The sequence below is a fragment of the Palaemon carinicauda genome, chromosome 23 (assembly GCF_036898095.1).
Source record: "Palaemon carinicauda isolate YSFRI2023 chromosome 23, ASM3689809v2, whole genome shotgun sequence".
NCBI classification, from domain to species: domain Eukaryota; kingdom Metazoa; phylum Arthropoda; class Malacostraca; order Decapoda; family Palaemonidae; genus Palaemon; species Palaemon carinicauda.
The window spans coordinates 17549187-17567871 of NC_090747.1; the positions used below are offsets into that span (position 1 = coordinate 17549187).

An 18685-nucleotide genomic window follows, 5' to 3' on the forward strand; every position below is an offset into this window, starting at 1 on the left:
ATCAAGATGACGGGACCCAAATATATGCAAAATTCAGATGTCTGGCACCGTATCAAATGGCAGCCGCCAAACAGACATTTGCCAAAATGGAGAAAATGGGCCTTTGCCAAAAGGCCTCCTGCCCAAGGTCATCACCTTACACATTCTTCTGAAGAAAGACGGCTCTCTCCGTCCGTGCGGGGATTAAAGATGCCTGAACATGCAAACCGAACTGGATCACTACCCATTCCCAAAAATCGCCAACGTGACATCCTACCTGCACAAAGCGAACGTTTTCTCCATGCTTGACCTCCTGAAGGGGTATTATCAGGTGCCTAAGAACCCTGAAGACATCTCCAAGACTGCCATCACCACTCCGTTTGGTACATACAACTTCAATTACTCCTCTTCTGGCCTTCGTAATGCTGTGTCCACTTATCAACGTCTCATGGATGGCATCTTATGGGACGTCCCCTTCTGTGTATGTTATGTTGACGAAATACTTGTGTTCTCCTCCTCAATAGAGGAACACCTCCGTCACCTGCACATCGTGCTCGACCGTCTGCAACAAAATGGCCTTGTAGTCTGGTACGACAAATGTACCTTTGGCACCAATGAAGTGTCATTCTTAGGGGGCCGCATCACTCCTGAAGGAGTCCAACCCCTCCCAGAAAAGGTAGCAGTTGTTCAGAAATTCCCAACGCCCTCGACCATCAAAGCTCTGCAGGAATTCTTGGACATGATCAACTATTATCACCGTTTTCTGCCAGCCACTCTTGCTCCCCTCTATGCCTCCCTCAATGGCAAACCAAAAGACCTAAAGTGGGGTCCCCTTCATGATGCGGCCTTCTGCAATGCAAAGAAGGCCCTATCAACCGCTGCTGCTCTCACTTTACCCATCCCACATGCCCCTCTTCTTCTCTCCACCGATGCCAGCGACGTCGCTATTGGTGCAGTACTCGAACATGTGGTCAACGGCTCGCCCCACACATTGGCCTTTTTCAGCAGAAAACTGTCCAAGGTAGAATCAGCTTATTCTACCTTCGATCGCGAAATGCTGGCGGTGCACTTGGCTGTCCGTCACTTTCGCCATTTCTTAGAAGGTACACCCTTCGGCATTCGTACAGACCACATGCCTCTGGTGCACACCTTCAATCGACAGTCTGACGCCTGGTCCGCCCGTCAACGCCGACATCTCTCCGGCGTGGCTGAATACAATTGCACCCTTTAACACGTCCCTGGGAAAATCAATCCCATTGTCGATGCCCTGTCAAGAAACACGCTGGCTGCCGTTCAGCTGGCATTGGATTACAAGGACTTGGCTGATGCCCAATGAGAGGATCCAGAGTATCAAGCATGTAGGACATTTTGCACATCCCTCCGTTTGGAAGACATCCTCCTCGATGACTCCCACACCACCCTCCTCTTTGACATCAGTACTGGTAGACTGTGACCTTGGATTCCTGCTCCCATGCGCCAACAGGTGTTTGATATCATTCACGGCCTTTCACATCTCTCGTGCCATTCTACTGCACAGCTGCTGAAGACGAAGTTCATTTCCCACGGCATTCCTAAGGATGCTCAAGATTAGGTCCGCGCCTGTACTTCTGGCCAAACTTCCAAAGTACATTGACACATGGATTCAGGAGTAAGCACCTTTCCTCAACCTCAGCGTCGTTTCGCCCACATTCACATCAACGTTGTAGGCTCCCTACCCACATCACAAGGATATTGTTACCTGTCTACTGTCATCGACCGCTCCACTCGTTGGCCTGAAGCCATTCCCATGGAAACTGCAACGTCAGCCTCATGTATTTCTGACTTACTCTCAGGATGGATTGCAAGATTTGGTATCCCTGAGCATATTACCTCTGACAGGGGTAACACTTTCACTTCTCAATTGTGGACATCATTAGTGAATCTCTTGGGCATCACCCTACATCAGACAACTGCCTGCAACCCTGCTGCCAATGGAATGGTTGAACGTTTTCGTCGCTCCATCAAAGCAGCTTTGATGTTCGCTGCAAGGATTCCAACTGGTTTACTCAGCTTCCCTGGGTCCACCTGGGACTAAGAACCACTCCTAAAGACGCCCTCGACGTCTTGGCAACTGAAATGGTGTATGACGACCCGTTGGTCGTCCTTGCCAAATTTTTTTCTTTTGAAACCTCCTCCAACGATCTCCAGCGCATACGTCACATCGTGGGAAAATTTACTCCATGCCGTCAAACTTACAAACCCCCAGCGAAGCATCACATACCGAAAAACTTCCACTCTGCAACGTAAGTCTTCCTACGCAACGACATTAGCAAGCCACCGCTAACGCCCCCTCCCTCGGGCCCTTTAGTTGTGATCCGACGCAGTCCGAAAGTATTCCTACTAAACATTAGTGGCAAAGAAGACTGGGTTTCCATTCATCATCTAACACCTGCTTATCTCCTGCCAGATGACCCACCTACAGTTCGCCTCTCTAGATCAGGGCACCTTATTTAACATGTACAGTATGTCATTTATAGGGAGGGAACCTGTACCAACCGTGTGTCACACGATCGTATATAGTAAGGACATTTTTTTTTGTATATATTTTGTTTTGTATCTTTGCTCTCCCCTCGCACTGATAGAGACCTGCATAAACATGTCTCTTATCTCACCGTTGACTGTTAATAGAACCGGTTATCAGCTGAACATGAAATTGCCTGGTATGTTTTTATGTCCTTTTTGCCTGGACTTTATGCATATACAAACTGATGTTCTGTAATAAAGTTACTCAGTTGCTTTCATCCTGCCTTCTTAGTCATAGCCTCTCTCAGCCCATCACAGCACCTTCTACTCATATTTGTTTTCACAGTCGTTGCTAATGCGAAAGATTATTAATGCTCTACACGGGGGAGCTCTCATGGAGGGAAAAATGCTTTTGAAACGCTTTATTTGAACAGTGTGGTATATAAGTTCCTGACGATATTATTATTATTTTTTTTTTTTTTTTTTTTTTAAGATACTAGTATGTTTCCGAAAGTGATATATTAATAAATTGATGAAGTATGAGAAACCTCAAGGACAGACCTGTAGGGAGGCATTAAAGGAAAAAAAAGAGAGTTGTAGCTTAAAAGAATATGTTCTAAAGCTAATTTTTTTTCTTATTTACATTGACTCTGTGAACGATGTACTGTCTTAATGATACGGAGAAGAGAAAATGACACCTGTGCGGAAAGAACCCCATCCGTGGTTTAGGGTTCCAAGAAATTGATGGTTTAAGAGAAAGTTATTCTACAAATTATCCCCCAGCTACAGCACAAACGATCAGCGAGATTGAGGAAACCTTTTTCTTCGATTAAGTCAAAAGGTGGGGCCTTAATAAGAAGAAATTTATGGAAAGACTAAACAACCTTATCCTTATTTCTTTCACAATGGGGAGAAAATATGGTATTAGTAAAAGAAAACTTTGAAGAATGGTTAAAGTCGGTATCGCCTAGTAGTTCAAGCTAACACATGTAATTGTTTATCCAGTGGATTTTTCATTCATTTGAAAGAAATATACAGTCCATATAAATATTTTAAAAATGAATAAGAACTTAAAGTATGTTACCTATCCTCTATTTAGTTATACATAGTTTACCATTTTGAATACTTTGAAGTATAGGAATATGTCTACTTTTTGAAATTTCTCTTTATAATGGTCATTCTAACGTATATTTATACCTACCTCAATGATCCCTCCAAATTTTTCATATTATCAATTTCCTTCTATAATTCTTTTATTTCTTTACTGATATAATAATGATATCTGTTTTGCTTCAGAATAGACCAATTTCAAGAAAACTAAATATCAGGAGTTCGAATTCAGTTATTATCCAACATGGAACTGAAACACATAATAAAAACCAGAAGTTTAATGTTCCCTCTGCAAACAGAACCAGGAATTAAATTGAATTGAATTGAAGGTTAAAATAGCCAGCAACACATTTCATCTTTGCTTTCTTATATATATATATATATATATATATATATATATATATATATATATATATATATATATATATATATATATATATATATATACATATATATATATATATATATATATATATATATATATATATATATATATATATATATATATATATATATATATATATATGTATATATATATATATATATATATATATATATATATATATATATATATATATATATATATATATATATATATATATATATATATATATATATATATGTACTGGGATGTTCAAGGATGGACCATAAGTTGTAACAGTTTTTATTGCCAACGATAAGTTTCAACCTAAAATACATATTCCATGTAATAAAAAATAATACAATCCAACCAGCTATACAAATTTTGAATTTTCCCTAATTTTCCCGATTTAATCATCAAAAAAAAAATAATATATGTCCTTAATAAAACCCTTCTAGTAATTCACATGAACAATCCATATTGGTATGTATATTTTTAACAATAACTGTTTTTATAGCAATGTAAATAAATACCACTTTAAACTACGGTACTGTAGCCACTAAAACACTCGGCATCAAATTAAATGTACTCATACCATTAAACATTACTGTATATATACATAGAATCCAATTACCAATAAGGGAAATTCCAAATGAAATATCATATAACATCCATAATACACTGTATTGCACTCACTTCAATGGCCTCACTATCACAGGCCTTGAACCCCAGTAGGAGATTGCCAAACACAAATATCCCATCACCTGCCGGCCTTACATGTCACCGACTTCATTCTTGTGTCTACATCCACAAAAATAACACTTGCCATCACCAGTCGACACGATAGGCAGTACCAAAGTGGTTAGCAAATTTTTCGGTAGTTCGCGTGCTAACCGTGCGACATTTAGATATGGGTAAGACAAAAGATATTCCAGATGCACAATAAGTTACAATTCGCTCCAACCCACATCAACATTTAAATAAATATATCCTTATAGTATAATAAAGTTTATCATGTTAATGATACACTCCCCCACCATTAGTGACAAATTATCGATACCCTATCCAAAAGGGTCAACTACGTATGCATACATTGTTCTTCTATTGGTAATAACACCACCAACCTGTGTACTGATCTACACATAACCTTATCCACTCCACCATCATATCCCTTCCCATGCTTTATAATCTTATACCTTAAATCAACATCACGGACAACGCCATCTTGTCCTGGATCAGCTCTAATCACCTGTGCTAGTTTCCATGCCCCCCTTACAACATTACTATCTTGCACAAGTACCACATCTCCAACTCTTACATTCCTCCTTGTTGTATGCCATTTCTGACTGATTAACAATGTAGGAAAATAGTCTCGGTGCCACTTTTTCCAGAAGGATTCTATTATACTTTGTATAAACTTTAATCTCCTTTTTTGATGCCCGCTAATATCGTACATCCCACTTGGACAAAAGCAAGTGGACTGACCAAGCAACAGATCATTGGGACAGAGGTATCCCCCCAACTCTAAACTAAATCCAGGTTTTGTTCCAATTGGTCTTTCATTCATCAGATTAGCAATAGCAAACAAAGCAGTTTGTAACTCTCCAAAATTCAATACAGAATCTCCCACACTAATACAAAGACACCTTTTGACAGATTTGATCAGGGCTTCACTTGCCCCATTATACCAAGGTGCGTCACTAGGCATATTAAAGATCCAAGTTACCCCTTCCTTTTCTCCAATGTTTTCTATTTTCTTGCTTGCTGATATCAACCGAGTTCCCTTATCTGAATATATAACTTTAGGAGCTCCTCTAATAGCAATAAACCTTTGAAATGTGGTCAGAAAATCATCAGTACTGTATCCTTCAGCCAAATCTAAGTGAACAGCTCTAGTAACTAAACAGTTAAATATAACACCAAAGGCTTTACCATGAGTTCTCCTTTTAACCGTGTCTCTTATTGTTAAGGGTCCAAACAAATCTATAGCTGTGTAATAGAAAGGTGGAGCAGGTTTCATTCTTTCTATCCTCATTTGACCCATGCATTGGTCTTCTAACTTCTTTGTTAACTTTCTACATGTCACACATTGATTTTTTATTGCCTTTATTATTTTTCTGGCCCCTGGAATCCAGAATTTTCTTTGTAACTTTGCCAGAGTAGTCTCTATGCCGGCATGGTCAACCCCATGTACATATGATATATACAATCTGGTAACTGGATGATTTGCTGGTAGCAACATATAGTCTTCTCTATTCCAATTTTCCTTTAGCCACTTAGAAATTCTTTGTCCTACTACTATGACTCCATTCTTAATTGAAGGTCCTAATCTTCTGAACCTAACTTTCCAATCAGTGATGTCCCTTTGCATCTCTCTAACCCACATTAGTTCTGCTTTAATAATTCCTTGAACTGTTGGTTCCCTCAGCATACCCTTAAAGGATCTGCATTTGAAAACATTCATTACCCTGCATGTAACTCTTAGTAGTTTGTAATAATCACTAAATCTATTAACATCAACCATGTGTATAACATGGTTCTGACTTACTTTAGCAACAGCCATGACAACACCTACTCTATCAGTTAGTTCAATTTCACAATCTTGTTTGATAGGCCATTTTGAAATTGGTAATGTTAAGAATTTTGGTCCATTCTGCCAGGCAGAATTTTCACTAATTTTTTCTGGACTACACGGTTTAGAGGTCATATCAGCAACATTTTGAATCGAATCAACCCACCATCATTCCCTTGAATCAGTTTTTATTTGTATCTCTGCAATGCGTACAGCAACAAATGTGTTGAATCCATGGGACTCCTTTTGAATTTGTGATCTTACAATTGTCGAGTCAACTATGTGATAAACCGACTCAAACTCCCATGAAAACTCCTTTACTATGAGTTCTCTCATCCTAGCAGCTATGAGAGCACCACATAATTCCAGACGAGGAATAGACATTTGTTCCACTGGTGCAATCTTATTTTTCGCCATTATCAGACTTGATTCAAACTTACTATCACTGATTTGCCACCTCACATATGCACAAGCCCCATATGCGTGCTACCATCAGAAAATATTACTAGGTTCGGCTTACCAAAAGCATTAGATGGCTTTAAGGGTCTTCTAAAAGTTAATGACTCCAGTCCATACAATTCTTTGAAAAACGCTTTCCATTCGTTCATCATGGAATCATCAAGTGGATCATCCCACTTGATTCCACCACCATTCGAGTTTCCTTTGGAAATCATGGATCTCATCAAGATCTTAGCTTTGAGTAATACTGGTATAACCAACCCTAATGGATCATACAACGATGCAATTTGACTCAATATCATTCTGCGTGTTAATATTTCTGGAAATTTATAATCAAATTCACTTATATCTAAATTTGAACCACTCCTAACCTTTCTTATTCTTGGTGTAAAGTTGAGTCTTACAGCAAAAGGAAAAATAGTCATCTACAGGATTCTATTTTAAACCTAAGATTTTCTCACTATCAGATTCTATTATTCTTATATTGCAGTTTTCATAATGCCCGCTGACTATCCAGTGCTTTATTCTGAAACTTCCCTGCGACAATACCCTTTCAGTACCCTGTATCAATTTGATTGCATTCTCAATGGTATCAGTAGAATACAGTATATCATCTACATATGTATTATTAAGAATCATATCTTGCACATCCAGGGATTCCTTACCAGATTGTTCTACTGTATGTCTCAAAGCTACCATAGCTATAGTACCACTGGGCCTATCTCCAAATGTTACTGTGGTAAGAACATACTGATCAGGTGGCCTACTATCATCCAAGTCCCTCCATACAAATCTATGTGTATGTTCATCTAGTGTGCTGAGTTTTACAGTATGGTACATCTTTGCTATGTCACCCACTATGGCTATATTATCCTGCCTAAATCTACACAATACTCCCAGCAAACTGTTCAAAATATCAGGCCCCTTAGCCCAAAAATCGTTTAATATATGTCCCATATAAGATGCTGAAGAATTGAAGACAATGCGCACTGGGGTTGAACTAGATTCTGGCTTCAACACCTCATGGTGATGAATATAGTGAATTGGGCCGTTGTACTCTTGAATCTCCTTATTAGTTAATTTCCTAGCTACTCCCCTTCTAACCATATCTTCAATCTCTTTCTGATATTTCATTGCATACTCATTCCCAAGTTTCCTTAATCTATTCTCTGTTGTTCTTAACCTGGCATTTGCTACCTTTATGTTATTTTTCAATTGATTTGGATCTCTTATCCAAGGATACCTTACAAACCAGCATTTCTGTTTCTCATCACACGTTAATCCTTCCTCAATCAATTTCATTTCCTTTTCTTCTTTCAAACTTACATAATTGAGTCCAGGACAACCTCTGCACATACATTTGATACATTGTGGATTACACCTTGTTCCCATTTCTTCTATGGCAAAATATTTATCTAACTGATCCTCTAGATTTTCTTTTGGCTCAATATTGATTTCATTCAAATTTACTGAACTTGAAAGTTTATGAATTCTCACAAACACATGATTACTAGTATTAACTTGATTAGTAATTTCATCGTGTCTACCACGTATGCTGAACCCAAACTGATTTTCTAGCAACTGGAGACCCTTATTTGTTTCAACAAACCTTGGCAATATTTCACAATAATGAGCACCAATAAGCATATCAATTTCCCCATGTGGGCGATTCAGCTCTAAGTTTGATATTCCCTCAAAAAGTTCAGATACCCTGGATGAGTCTACTTTCTTGATTTTGGCTGTTATTTCATTAATTCCAACAGCATTCACATTCCAAACCTTACCAGATTTATCAATTAGTGGTACACAATATTCGTTGCTTGAGTGATATTCAACCGCATTGCCCACCTTGATCATGGATAAATTTATATGCTTTCCACTTAAACCCAATTTCTTAGCCATCCTATTTGTTATAAATGAAATATCCGCTCCTGGATCCCACAATACACTAACAGGCATGTTCTTACTATTCACCATACTGATATTCAATAACACTGCAAATCCCTTTTCTGATATCGCTTTGTGAATACTATTTTCTACTCTATCGGAATGTAACAGTGGATGATGATTACGATTGCATGGCCCTTTACCTTCAATGATGACATCACACAATGTACCAACATTGCAGCTACGAGCAGTATGATATCCCCTTAGACACCTAAAACATATTCCATTACCCTTTATAATCTCAAATCTTTCTTTGCTACCACAACCATTAAATTTATAACATTCTGTTATATCATGACCAATTGAATTGTGTAACAGGCATCCTATCCCCTTACTCTCTGCCTTAGGTTTAATACCTTTAACCATTTCTGTCAAGTTAACAATACAAGATTCAAATTCCTTATTTTTTATACTTCCCCAATTTGTTTCATCAATTTTATCAATTCCGATTCATTCTCAACTGTGCTGTCAACATGATGGACTGTTGCCTTATTATCACTACCGCTACTCCTAACATTGGAATTCATATATTCCAAAATTTTTCTCTCCTTCTGTAAGAACTTTAACAACTCTGGAAACAGATTGCTAGTTACTGATATCTCATCTGCTTTAATTACCCATTCTCTCTTTTGAAGTGAAGGTAAAACCTTTTCTATATGGCTGACAACGTTTGCACTATTAAGTTCATCAGAGAGATTTACCTTTTTTAAATCAAGCCAACATTGCTCAACCTGATCGACCATTTTAATAAACCCTTTGGTATCATTATCGTAAATTTTCTTTAGAGATCTAAGCTCACCAACCACTAAGTCTACAATCTTTCTGGGATTCCCAAATTTATCATCCAAACGTTTAATCATTTCATCATAATTACCCTCTGAGCCCTTCACTGCTTGAAGTGCTTCTCCACCTAGACACATTTTGAGAGCATATAGATCAGTGCCATATATACTCTTAACTAAATTCTCATAATCTTCCTTAAAAGTTGGATAGTTTCTTAAATTACCTTCGAACATTGGTGGTTCAAATTTCTTTACTTTAACCTTCGATTTATCTGTTGCCTTTACACCCTGGACACCTTTGAATATTTTTGCACTTACTTCACATTTTAATCTTTCACTATCTAGAATATATTGTTGGGCTTCTTCTTCTAAATTACTATCGGCTAGCTTATCCTCGTTTTCACATATAAAATGTATCAATTCATAATTTTGATACACTAAGCATTTAAAGGCTTCAACCATTTCCTCATAGTTCTTCGTTAACACCAATAAATCATCACCTCGATTGATTCCTTCATTGCACATAGTTACCTTCCTGGTGAACTTCCCTTTGCTGATTGCCCTCTTCCTCTTCAGGGCGATGAGTTCCTCTTGCACACCCATGGCGATTGAAGTTGAAATGTACTGGGATGTTCAAGGATGGACCATACGTTGTAACAGTTTTTATTGCCAACGATAAGTTTCAACCTGAAATACATATTCCATGTAATAAATAATAATACAATCCAACCAGCTATACAAATTTTGAATTTTCCCTAATTTTCCCGATTTAATCATCAAAAAAAAAAATATATGTCCTTAATACAACCCTTCTAGTAATTTACATGAACAATCCATATTGGTATGTATATTTTTAACAATAACTGTTTTTATAGCAATGTAAATAAATACCACTTTAAACTACGGTACTGTAGCCACTAAAACACTCGGCATCAAATTAAATGTACTCATACCATTAAACATTACTGTATATATACATAGAATCCAATTACCAATAAGGGCAATTCCAAATGAAATATCATATAACATCCATAATACACTGTATTGCACTCACTTCAATGGCCTCACTATCACAGGCCTTGAACCCCAGTAGGAGATTGCCAAACACAAATATCCCATCACCTGCCGGCCTTACATGTCACCGACTTCATTCTTGTGTCTACATCCACAAAAATAACACTTGCCATCACCAGTCGACACGATAGGCAGTACCAAAGTGGTTAGCAAATTTTTCGGTAACCGTGCGACATTTAGATATGGGTAAGACAAAAGATATTCCAGATGCACAATAAGTTACAATTCGCTCCAACCCACATCAACATTTAAATAAATATATCCTTATAGTATAATAAAGTTTATCATGTTAATGATACAATATATATATATATATATATATATATATATATATATATATATATATATATGTATATATATATATATATATATATATATATATATATATATATATATATATATATATATATATATTTTAAAGATACATATTCTAAATTTTCTGAAGACTTGGAGGAATAATAATTTTATTTAAAAAACCTATTAAATCATGTATACATTTACCAGCAGTTAATTCAGCAATTAAGTATTTGTCACTAACATGATAAAAAGGTCAAGCATAATTGAACCAAATAAGAAATTTTTCTGCAATTTGAAATTCTATTGGATGATAGCAAGAAGAGAGAGAAATTATTATATAGAACTTAACTGCAAATACCATACACACCTACACACAAACACACATCCATATATATACAGTATATATATATGTATATATATATATATATATATGTAAATATATATGTATATATATATATATATATATATATATATATATATATATATATATATATAGAGAGAGAGAGAGAGAGAGAGAGAGAGAGAGAGAGAGAGAGAGAGAGAGAGAGAGAGAGAGATATTTATATATATATACATATATATATATATATATATATATATATATATATATATATATATATATATGCATATATATATATATATATATATATATATATATATATATATATATATATATATATGTATACAGTATATGCATATATATATAAATGTATATATACATATATATATATATATATATATATATATATATATATATATTTACACACATATATATATATATATATATATATATATATATATATATATATATATATATATTTATATATATATATATATATATATATATATATTTATATATATAGATATATATATATATATATATATATATATATGTATATATATATATATATATATATATATATATATATATATATATATATATATATACATATATGTATATATATATAAATATATATATATATATGTGTATATATATATATATATATGTATATATATATATATATATATATATATATATATATATATATATATATATATATATATATATATATATATATATATATATATATATATATATATATATATATATATATATATATATATATATATATATATATATATATATATATATATATATACTAAGATTTTTCATTGCAAAGTCTTTGTTTTATGGAAAATCTAGTGAAATATTTAAAGAATTTATTTTTAATATTTAAATATTATCCTTTTTTTCTGGGATAACGGTAAATTCAAACATGATAATGCTTTTATACCTCTGCATCTACCAGGACATGATATTTTCATCAAACACACATTCCCTTTATTATCTTGTTGAATAGAGTTGGTCTAGTAAATCTGTATGTTTATGGGTAACCTGGCCTATTTGTCTCTCCCATGTCATTTTGTTATCTTTCTCAAGTTAACATTCATGTGCAGTAAGTCAGAAGATAATTTGCAAATTCATATCACTTTCCAATTTATCCATAAGGGATTTGGAGGGGTGCTCATAATCATGGTCCAAAATATGAAGGAGAAAATGGAGTGTTTGGGCAATTCAACAACAGTTACTCTTTTCTCAGGGAAATTATTATGAATAATAGAGTTTCAGGAATAGAACCATTTATTCCACTATATAGGATAAACATCTGAAAAATAGTAATATTAGAATAAGCAAATGATATAAATCAACTTTAACCACGTTTTGTTTATTGACACACACACACATACACACACACACACACTCACACACACACACACACACACACACACACACAAATATATATATATATATATATATATATATATATATATATATATATATATATATATATATATATATATATATATATATATATATATATTTATATATGTGTATATATATATATATATATATATATATATATATATATATATATAAATAAAACATATATATATATATATATACATATATATATATATATATATATATATATATATATATATATATATATATATATATATATATATATATATATATATATATATTTATATATATAATATATATATATATATATATATATATATATATATATATATATATATATATATATATATATATATATATATATATGTATATATATGTATATATATATATATATATATATATATATATATATATATATATATATATATATATATATGAGTGTGTCTGGGTTCCTCTAAAAGGGTTTCATCTTCATAAAATCTTGACTTTTTTGTAGTTTTTTGTAGGTAGTGCATAGAATTTATTAAGATATCTAAATAGTAATTGACGACTAGTTTTTCTGATCAAAAATCTCAATCTCTAATATATGCCTATTTAGGACTAGGTGAATATCAACACTAAAATATTTCATGTCTAAGTGTTCAGCATAATGTAGGGTATATTAAGATAATTTCAATTTGTAATTTATATATACGAATAAGAGTGAATTTGAGACAAAATTGTAAATACATGAAGTATACGCCCGATATTTTTCTATATAATTTACACAAACTGGACATAACATATATCTTTATAATGTAATGCAACTAGCCTTTTCATGTAAAACCTGACCTTATTGTCGATATGGGAATATAAAAGATAATTGAAAAAAGTATTTAAAACTTGCTTACAAACCACATTTGTGATATTTTTTTCCATCATGATTTTTCTACAAGAAAGTTTTGAAATTTCTTATTCTATTTGAATAATTATCCTCCCTCCTTATATTTATTTATATCGCATTTATATTTAGTTCCTGCATGATATAGCTCAGCTACCCTTCTCTGTTTTCTTGTTGAGTTTATCACGATTCATTTGAGTTACCGTATCAAGTTTCTCTCCACGCTATTCAGAGCCTCTTCGTGACGTCATGGTAGGTAGAATTTTCCGGTACTGCTTAGGTATCCGCATAAAATAGTCATTATAGTATTTTCCTAAGCAACGTATTTCGACATAAATTGTTTGTTATTTTTTTGGGGGGTAGGGGGGTGAACTATGCTTTATTATTTCTGTGTGTTATTTCATTTATATCCTTTAGCCAATATTCAGGTTTGTTTGTGCATGAAGTTCATTATCCTACATACACTGCCTTTGGCAATTCTTATTTTCAGAAAGTCACTAATTATATATGCCAGACAGTTAGGTATATTCTTGAATATATTCTCCTGGAACACCAAGATTACTGCATCTATTCTAAATAGACACCCTAAAAGAACTCTCATTTAACATGCAAACTAAATCCGGTAAACATGTTATAATGCCAAAATGGCAATACAAGATATGGAAGGCCAAGAAGGAGGAGGGAGAGAAGAACCAGCTGCTGCAAGGAAAGCCAAGATTGATTTAAACCATTGTCTGTGATAGATGTTAGTTTTGTCACGAGGTCAAACACCTTACCAAAGGCACAGTAAGTATTGTCAACAGTATAAAAAAAGCAGCACAGCTTCAAGGAGATAACGTATCATAGAGGATATTATGCCATATTTATACAGTATAAAGTACTATAAAACTGATCCTATCTGGAACAATTGTATCATCTGTGCAAAATGTGGCAATTTCTTGTAGCAGATTCGTACAATAGAACCACAAGAAAGAGTGAGAAAAGCTTACCAAATTAAAGGTGATCATATGGTGTAACTTAGAGTTGGTGATAGTGTTTTAAAAGCAGCTAAATTTCAACATCATCGAGGTTGCTGGCAGACATTCACATCTGACCACTTCAAGAGAATATATGCAGACAAGGAACCCTTCAAAATTCCCTTATTCCATAGGATAATCAATGCTTCACCCTGTAACTCCAAAATCTAACCATTGTTCTCTAGCCTTGTGTAGTGTCATAACCTCCGTACCATGGTCTTCCACAGTCTTGGGTTAAGGTTCTTTTTCTCAAAGGTACACTCGAGCACAATATTCTATCTAATTTTTGTTCTTGTTTGGTTAAAGTTTTGGTAATTTATACTGGAAATATTTATTTCAATGTTGTTACTGTTCTTAAGATATTTTATTTTTCCATGCTTCCTTTCCTCACTAGTCTATCTTCCCTGTTGGGGCCCCTGGGCTTATAGCATAGCATCCTGCTTTTCCAATTAGGGTTGTATTTCAGCAAGTAATAATAATAGAAACTGATAGTGTGCTTTCCAAAGAGCACAAGGTAACCAGACTGTCAGATATATGGGACAAATAAAAACTTATTCCATCAATTAATTTATCTTCTGGTTGGAATTCGAAACCCCGTCAAGCTCGATAGAGCCTTAAAGTATATGTAACCTCACAATCATTTGGGATTGTGAAGTAGGATTTAGGTAAGCCTATAGGTCTACCTGGTAAGTCTTCAACAGCAATTGAATGACCAGCACTGGTGCTAGCTTCGGGGGAGAGGAGTCTGGTCATATGTCTTTATTCAATAAGTTTATGTTAATCTGAATGTGTTTACAGCCTATTTGAGACCTAACTTTTACCAGATATATATTATGTCATAATAAGGTGTACACATATGATATTGTAAGTTCTAATGACATTTTCATTAATATACAGTCTCATTAGCAATTCTAAAGCCCCTTTTTCCGACAACATGCATCTTGTAATAGTTCAGTTAGTGGAGTGATTTTATCCGACAACAGATATATGTTGCCAATGAGAATGGGTACATATTCTACTTTTCACTGCATTGCCAAATAGACTATTGTACAAGTGACATAACTTGTCATCCATCCTCTAACATTTCCACAATTAGGTCAGGTAAGTGAAATCTGAGGGTGTATTTCAGAAAATGTCACTAAAACATATGAAATACATACATATACCAAGGCACTTCCCCAGATTTTTTGGGGTAGCCAACATCACACAAATGAAAAAAGAAGGGGACCTTTCCTCTCTACGCTCAGCCAAGCTTGATGAGGGACTCAACCGATTCGGCTGGTACTGCTAGGGTGCCACAGCCGACCCTCCCCCGTTATCCACCACAAATGAAGCTTCATAACGCTGAATCCCCTACTGCTGCTACCTTCGCGGTCACCCAAGGCGATCAGAGGAAGCAGCATGGCATACCGGAACTACGTCACAATCGCTTGACATTTATTCCTATTTCTAGCAAGCTCTCTTGCCTCTCTCACATCTATCCTCCTATCAACCAGAGCTTTCTTCACTCCATCCATCCACCCAAACCTTGTCATTTCTCTTTCAATTCTCCCAACAACTCTTGCATTCATCACCTTCTTTAGCAGTCAGCCATTTTCCATTCTTTCAACATGTCCAAGCCACCTCACCACATTCATATTCATCTAGCTGCTAACACATTTCTTACACCCGTTCTCACCCTCACTACTTCGTTCCTAACTCTACCTACTCGAGGTACACCAGCCGTACTCCTCAGAAACTTCATCTGAAACAAATTAAATTTTTGTCACTCCGTCACTTTTATTCCCCAAAACTCTGATCAATACATCACAGTTGGTAGAATCACTTTTTAATACAGTACTCTCTTTACATTCATGCCCAACCTTCTATTCTTTACCAGGCTCTTCAATGCCCCCAACACTTTGCATCCTTCATTCACTCTCTGACGTACATATGCTTCCACTCCACCATTTGATGCAACGACAGACCCCAAGTACGTAGACTGATCCACCTCCTCAAGTAAATCTCCATTCAACATGGCATTCAACCTCGCACCACCTTCCCTTCTCGTACATATCATAACCTTACTCTAACCTTCATTAACTCTCAACTTCCTTCTCTCACATACCCTTCCAAATTCTGTCAATAATCGGCCAAGCTTCTCTTCCGAGTCTGCAACAAGTACAGTATCATCAACAAACAACAACTGACTTACCTCCCATTCATAATAATTTTCTTTTACTAGTTCCAATCCTCGTCCAAGCACTCGAGCTTTCACCTCCCTCACTACTCCATCAACATACAAGTTAAACAACCATGGGAACATCTCATATCGCTGTCTCAACCTCACTCTCACTGGAAACCAATCGCTCACTTCATTTCCTATCTTAACATATTTTACTGCTTTGTACAAACTTTTCTATGCTTGCAACAACCTTCCACCAATTGCATATAACCTTATCACATTGCACATCGCTTCCCTATCAACTCTCTCATACGCTTTCTCCAGAACCATAAAAACAACATACACCTCATTACCTTTTGCTAAATATTTCTAGCATATCTGCCTAACTGTAAAAATCTGATTCATATATCCCCTACCTCTTCTAAAACCACCAAGTACTTCTCAGATTGTATTCTCTGCTTTATCCTTATTCCTGTTAATCAGTACTATACCATACACTTTTCCAACCCCACTCAACAAACTAATACCCCTTGAATTACAATACTCATACAACACTTACCCTTATATAGTGGTAAAATACATACGCAAACCCAATCCACTGGTACCAATGACAACACAAAACACATTAAACAATCTGAACTAGTATTTAAGTACAGTCACACCCCCTTCCTTAAACATCTCAGCTCTCACACCATCCATACCAGGTGCTTTTCCTACTTTCGTTTCATGTAGAGCTCTCCTCACTTCCTCTCTTGTACTCTCTCTCTCCCATTACTGGCACCTCAACACCTGCAATAGCAATTGCATCTGCCTCCCTATTATCCTCAACATTCAGTAAACTTTCAAAATATTCCGCCCACCTTTTCCTGGCCTCCTCTCTATTTAACAACCTTCCATTTCCATCTTTCACTGTCTCTTCAATTCTCGAACCAGCCTTCCTTACTCTCTTCACTTTTTTCCAAAACTTATTCTTATTCTCTTCATATGAACGACCCAATCCCTGACCCCATCTCAGGTCAGCAGCCCTCTTTGCCTTAGTTACCTTGCACTTTACATCCACACTTGCCTCTCTATATCCTTCAAACTTCTCTACACTATTGCTATGCAGTCATTCTTCAAATGGCCTATTTTTCTTTTCCACTTTTACCTTCACTCCTTCATTCCACCATACAAGGACCTTTCTCATGCTGCCTCCAACAAACTTCTTGCCACACACATCACTTGCAATCCCAACAAAATTTTCTTTTACTGACTCCCACTCCTCCTCTAAATTACCAGTTTCTCTTACTTTCACTCTATCATATGCCATTCTCAACCTTTCTTGATATTCACTTTTTACCTCCAGTTTTATCAACTATTCAACTCTCACTAGCTCCCTTTTACATCACCCCTCCAAATTCCCACTCTTTGCTACAACTAATTTTCCTATATCCCTCCCAAAAAAAATTATCAGACCTACCGTTAGCCATACCACTAAACACATGCCCGTGTTTCAATCTTCCAATCATGCTTTTAGTTATCAACACATAATCCATTAACACCCTTTCTACCACTCTTCTATTTGCCACTCTTACCAATGTATACTTGTTTCCATCTTTCTTTTTGAAAAAGCTAGAACTTATCACCATCTATTGCTCAGCACACATATCCATTAGTGTCTCGTCTCTCTCATTTTCACCTGGTACACCATACTTCCCCATGACACCTTCTTCCTCTCCATCGCCCACTCTAGCATTTAAGTCACCCATGACAACTACATAATTCCTCCTACCCAGTC

At 35.1% G+C, this 18685-nt stretch overlaps 2 protein-coding genes across 2 annotated transcripts; both read right to left on the minus strand.

Moving 5' to 3' along the window:
* Positions 1–1249: 1249 nt before the first annotated feature.
* On the minus strand, positions 1250–6659 carry LOC137617452 (uncharacterized). The gene is made up of 2 exons (XM_068347476.1): positions 5077–6659; positions 1250–1442 (listed from the first exon to the last, which is right to left on the minus strand). The coding sequence occupies exons 1-2, from the start codon at positions 6657–6659 to the stop codon at positions 1250–1252; spliced, it is 1776 nt and encodes a 591-aa protein (XP_068203577.1).
* A 323-nt stretch (positions 6660–6982) lies between these two features.
* On the minus strand, positions 6983–9296 carry LOC137617453 (uncharacterized). Its single transcript, XM_068347477.1, has 2 exons — positions 7445–9296; positions 6983–7302 (listed from the first exon to the last, which is right to left on the minus strand). Exons 1-2 carry the CDS (start codon positions 9294–9296, stop codon positions 6983–6985), a joined length of 2172 nt encoding a protein of 723 aa, XP_068203578.1.
* Positions 9297–18685: the final 9389 nt, after the last annotated feature.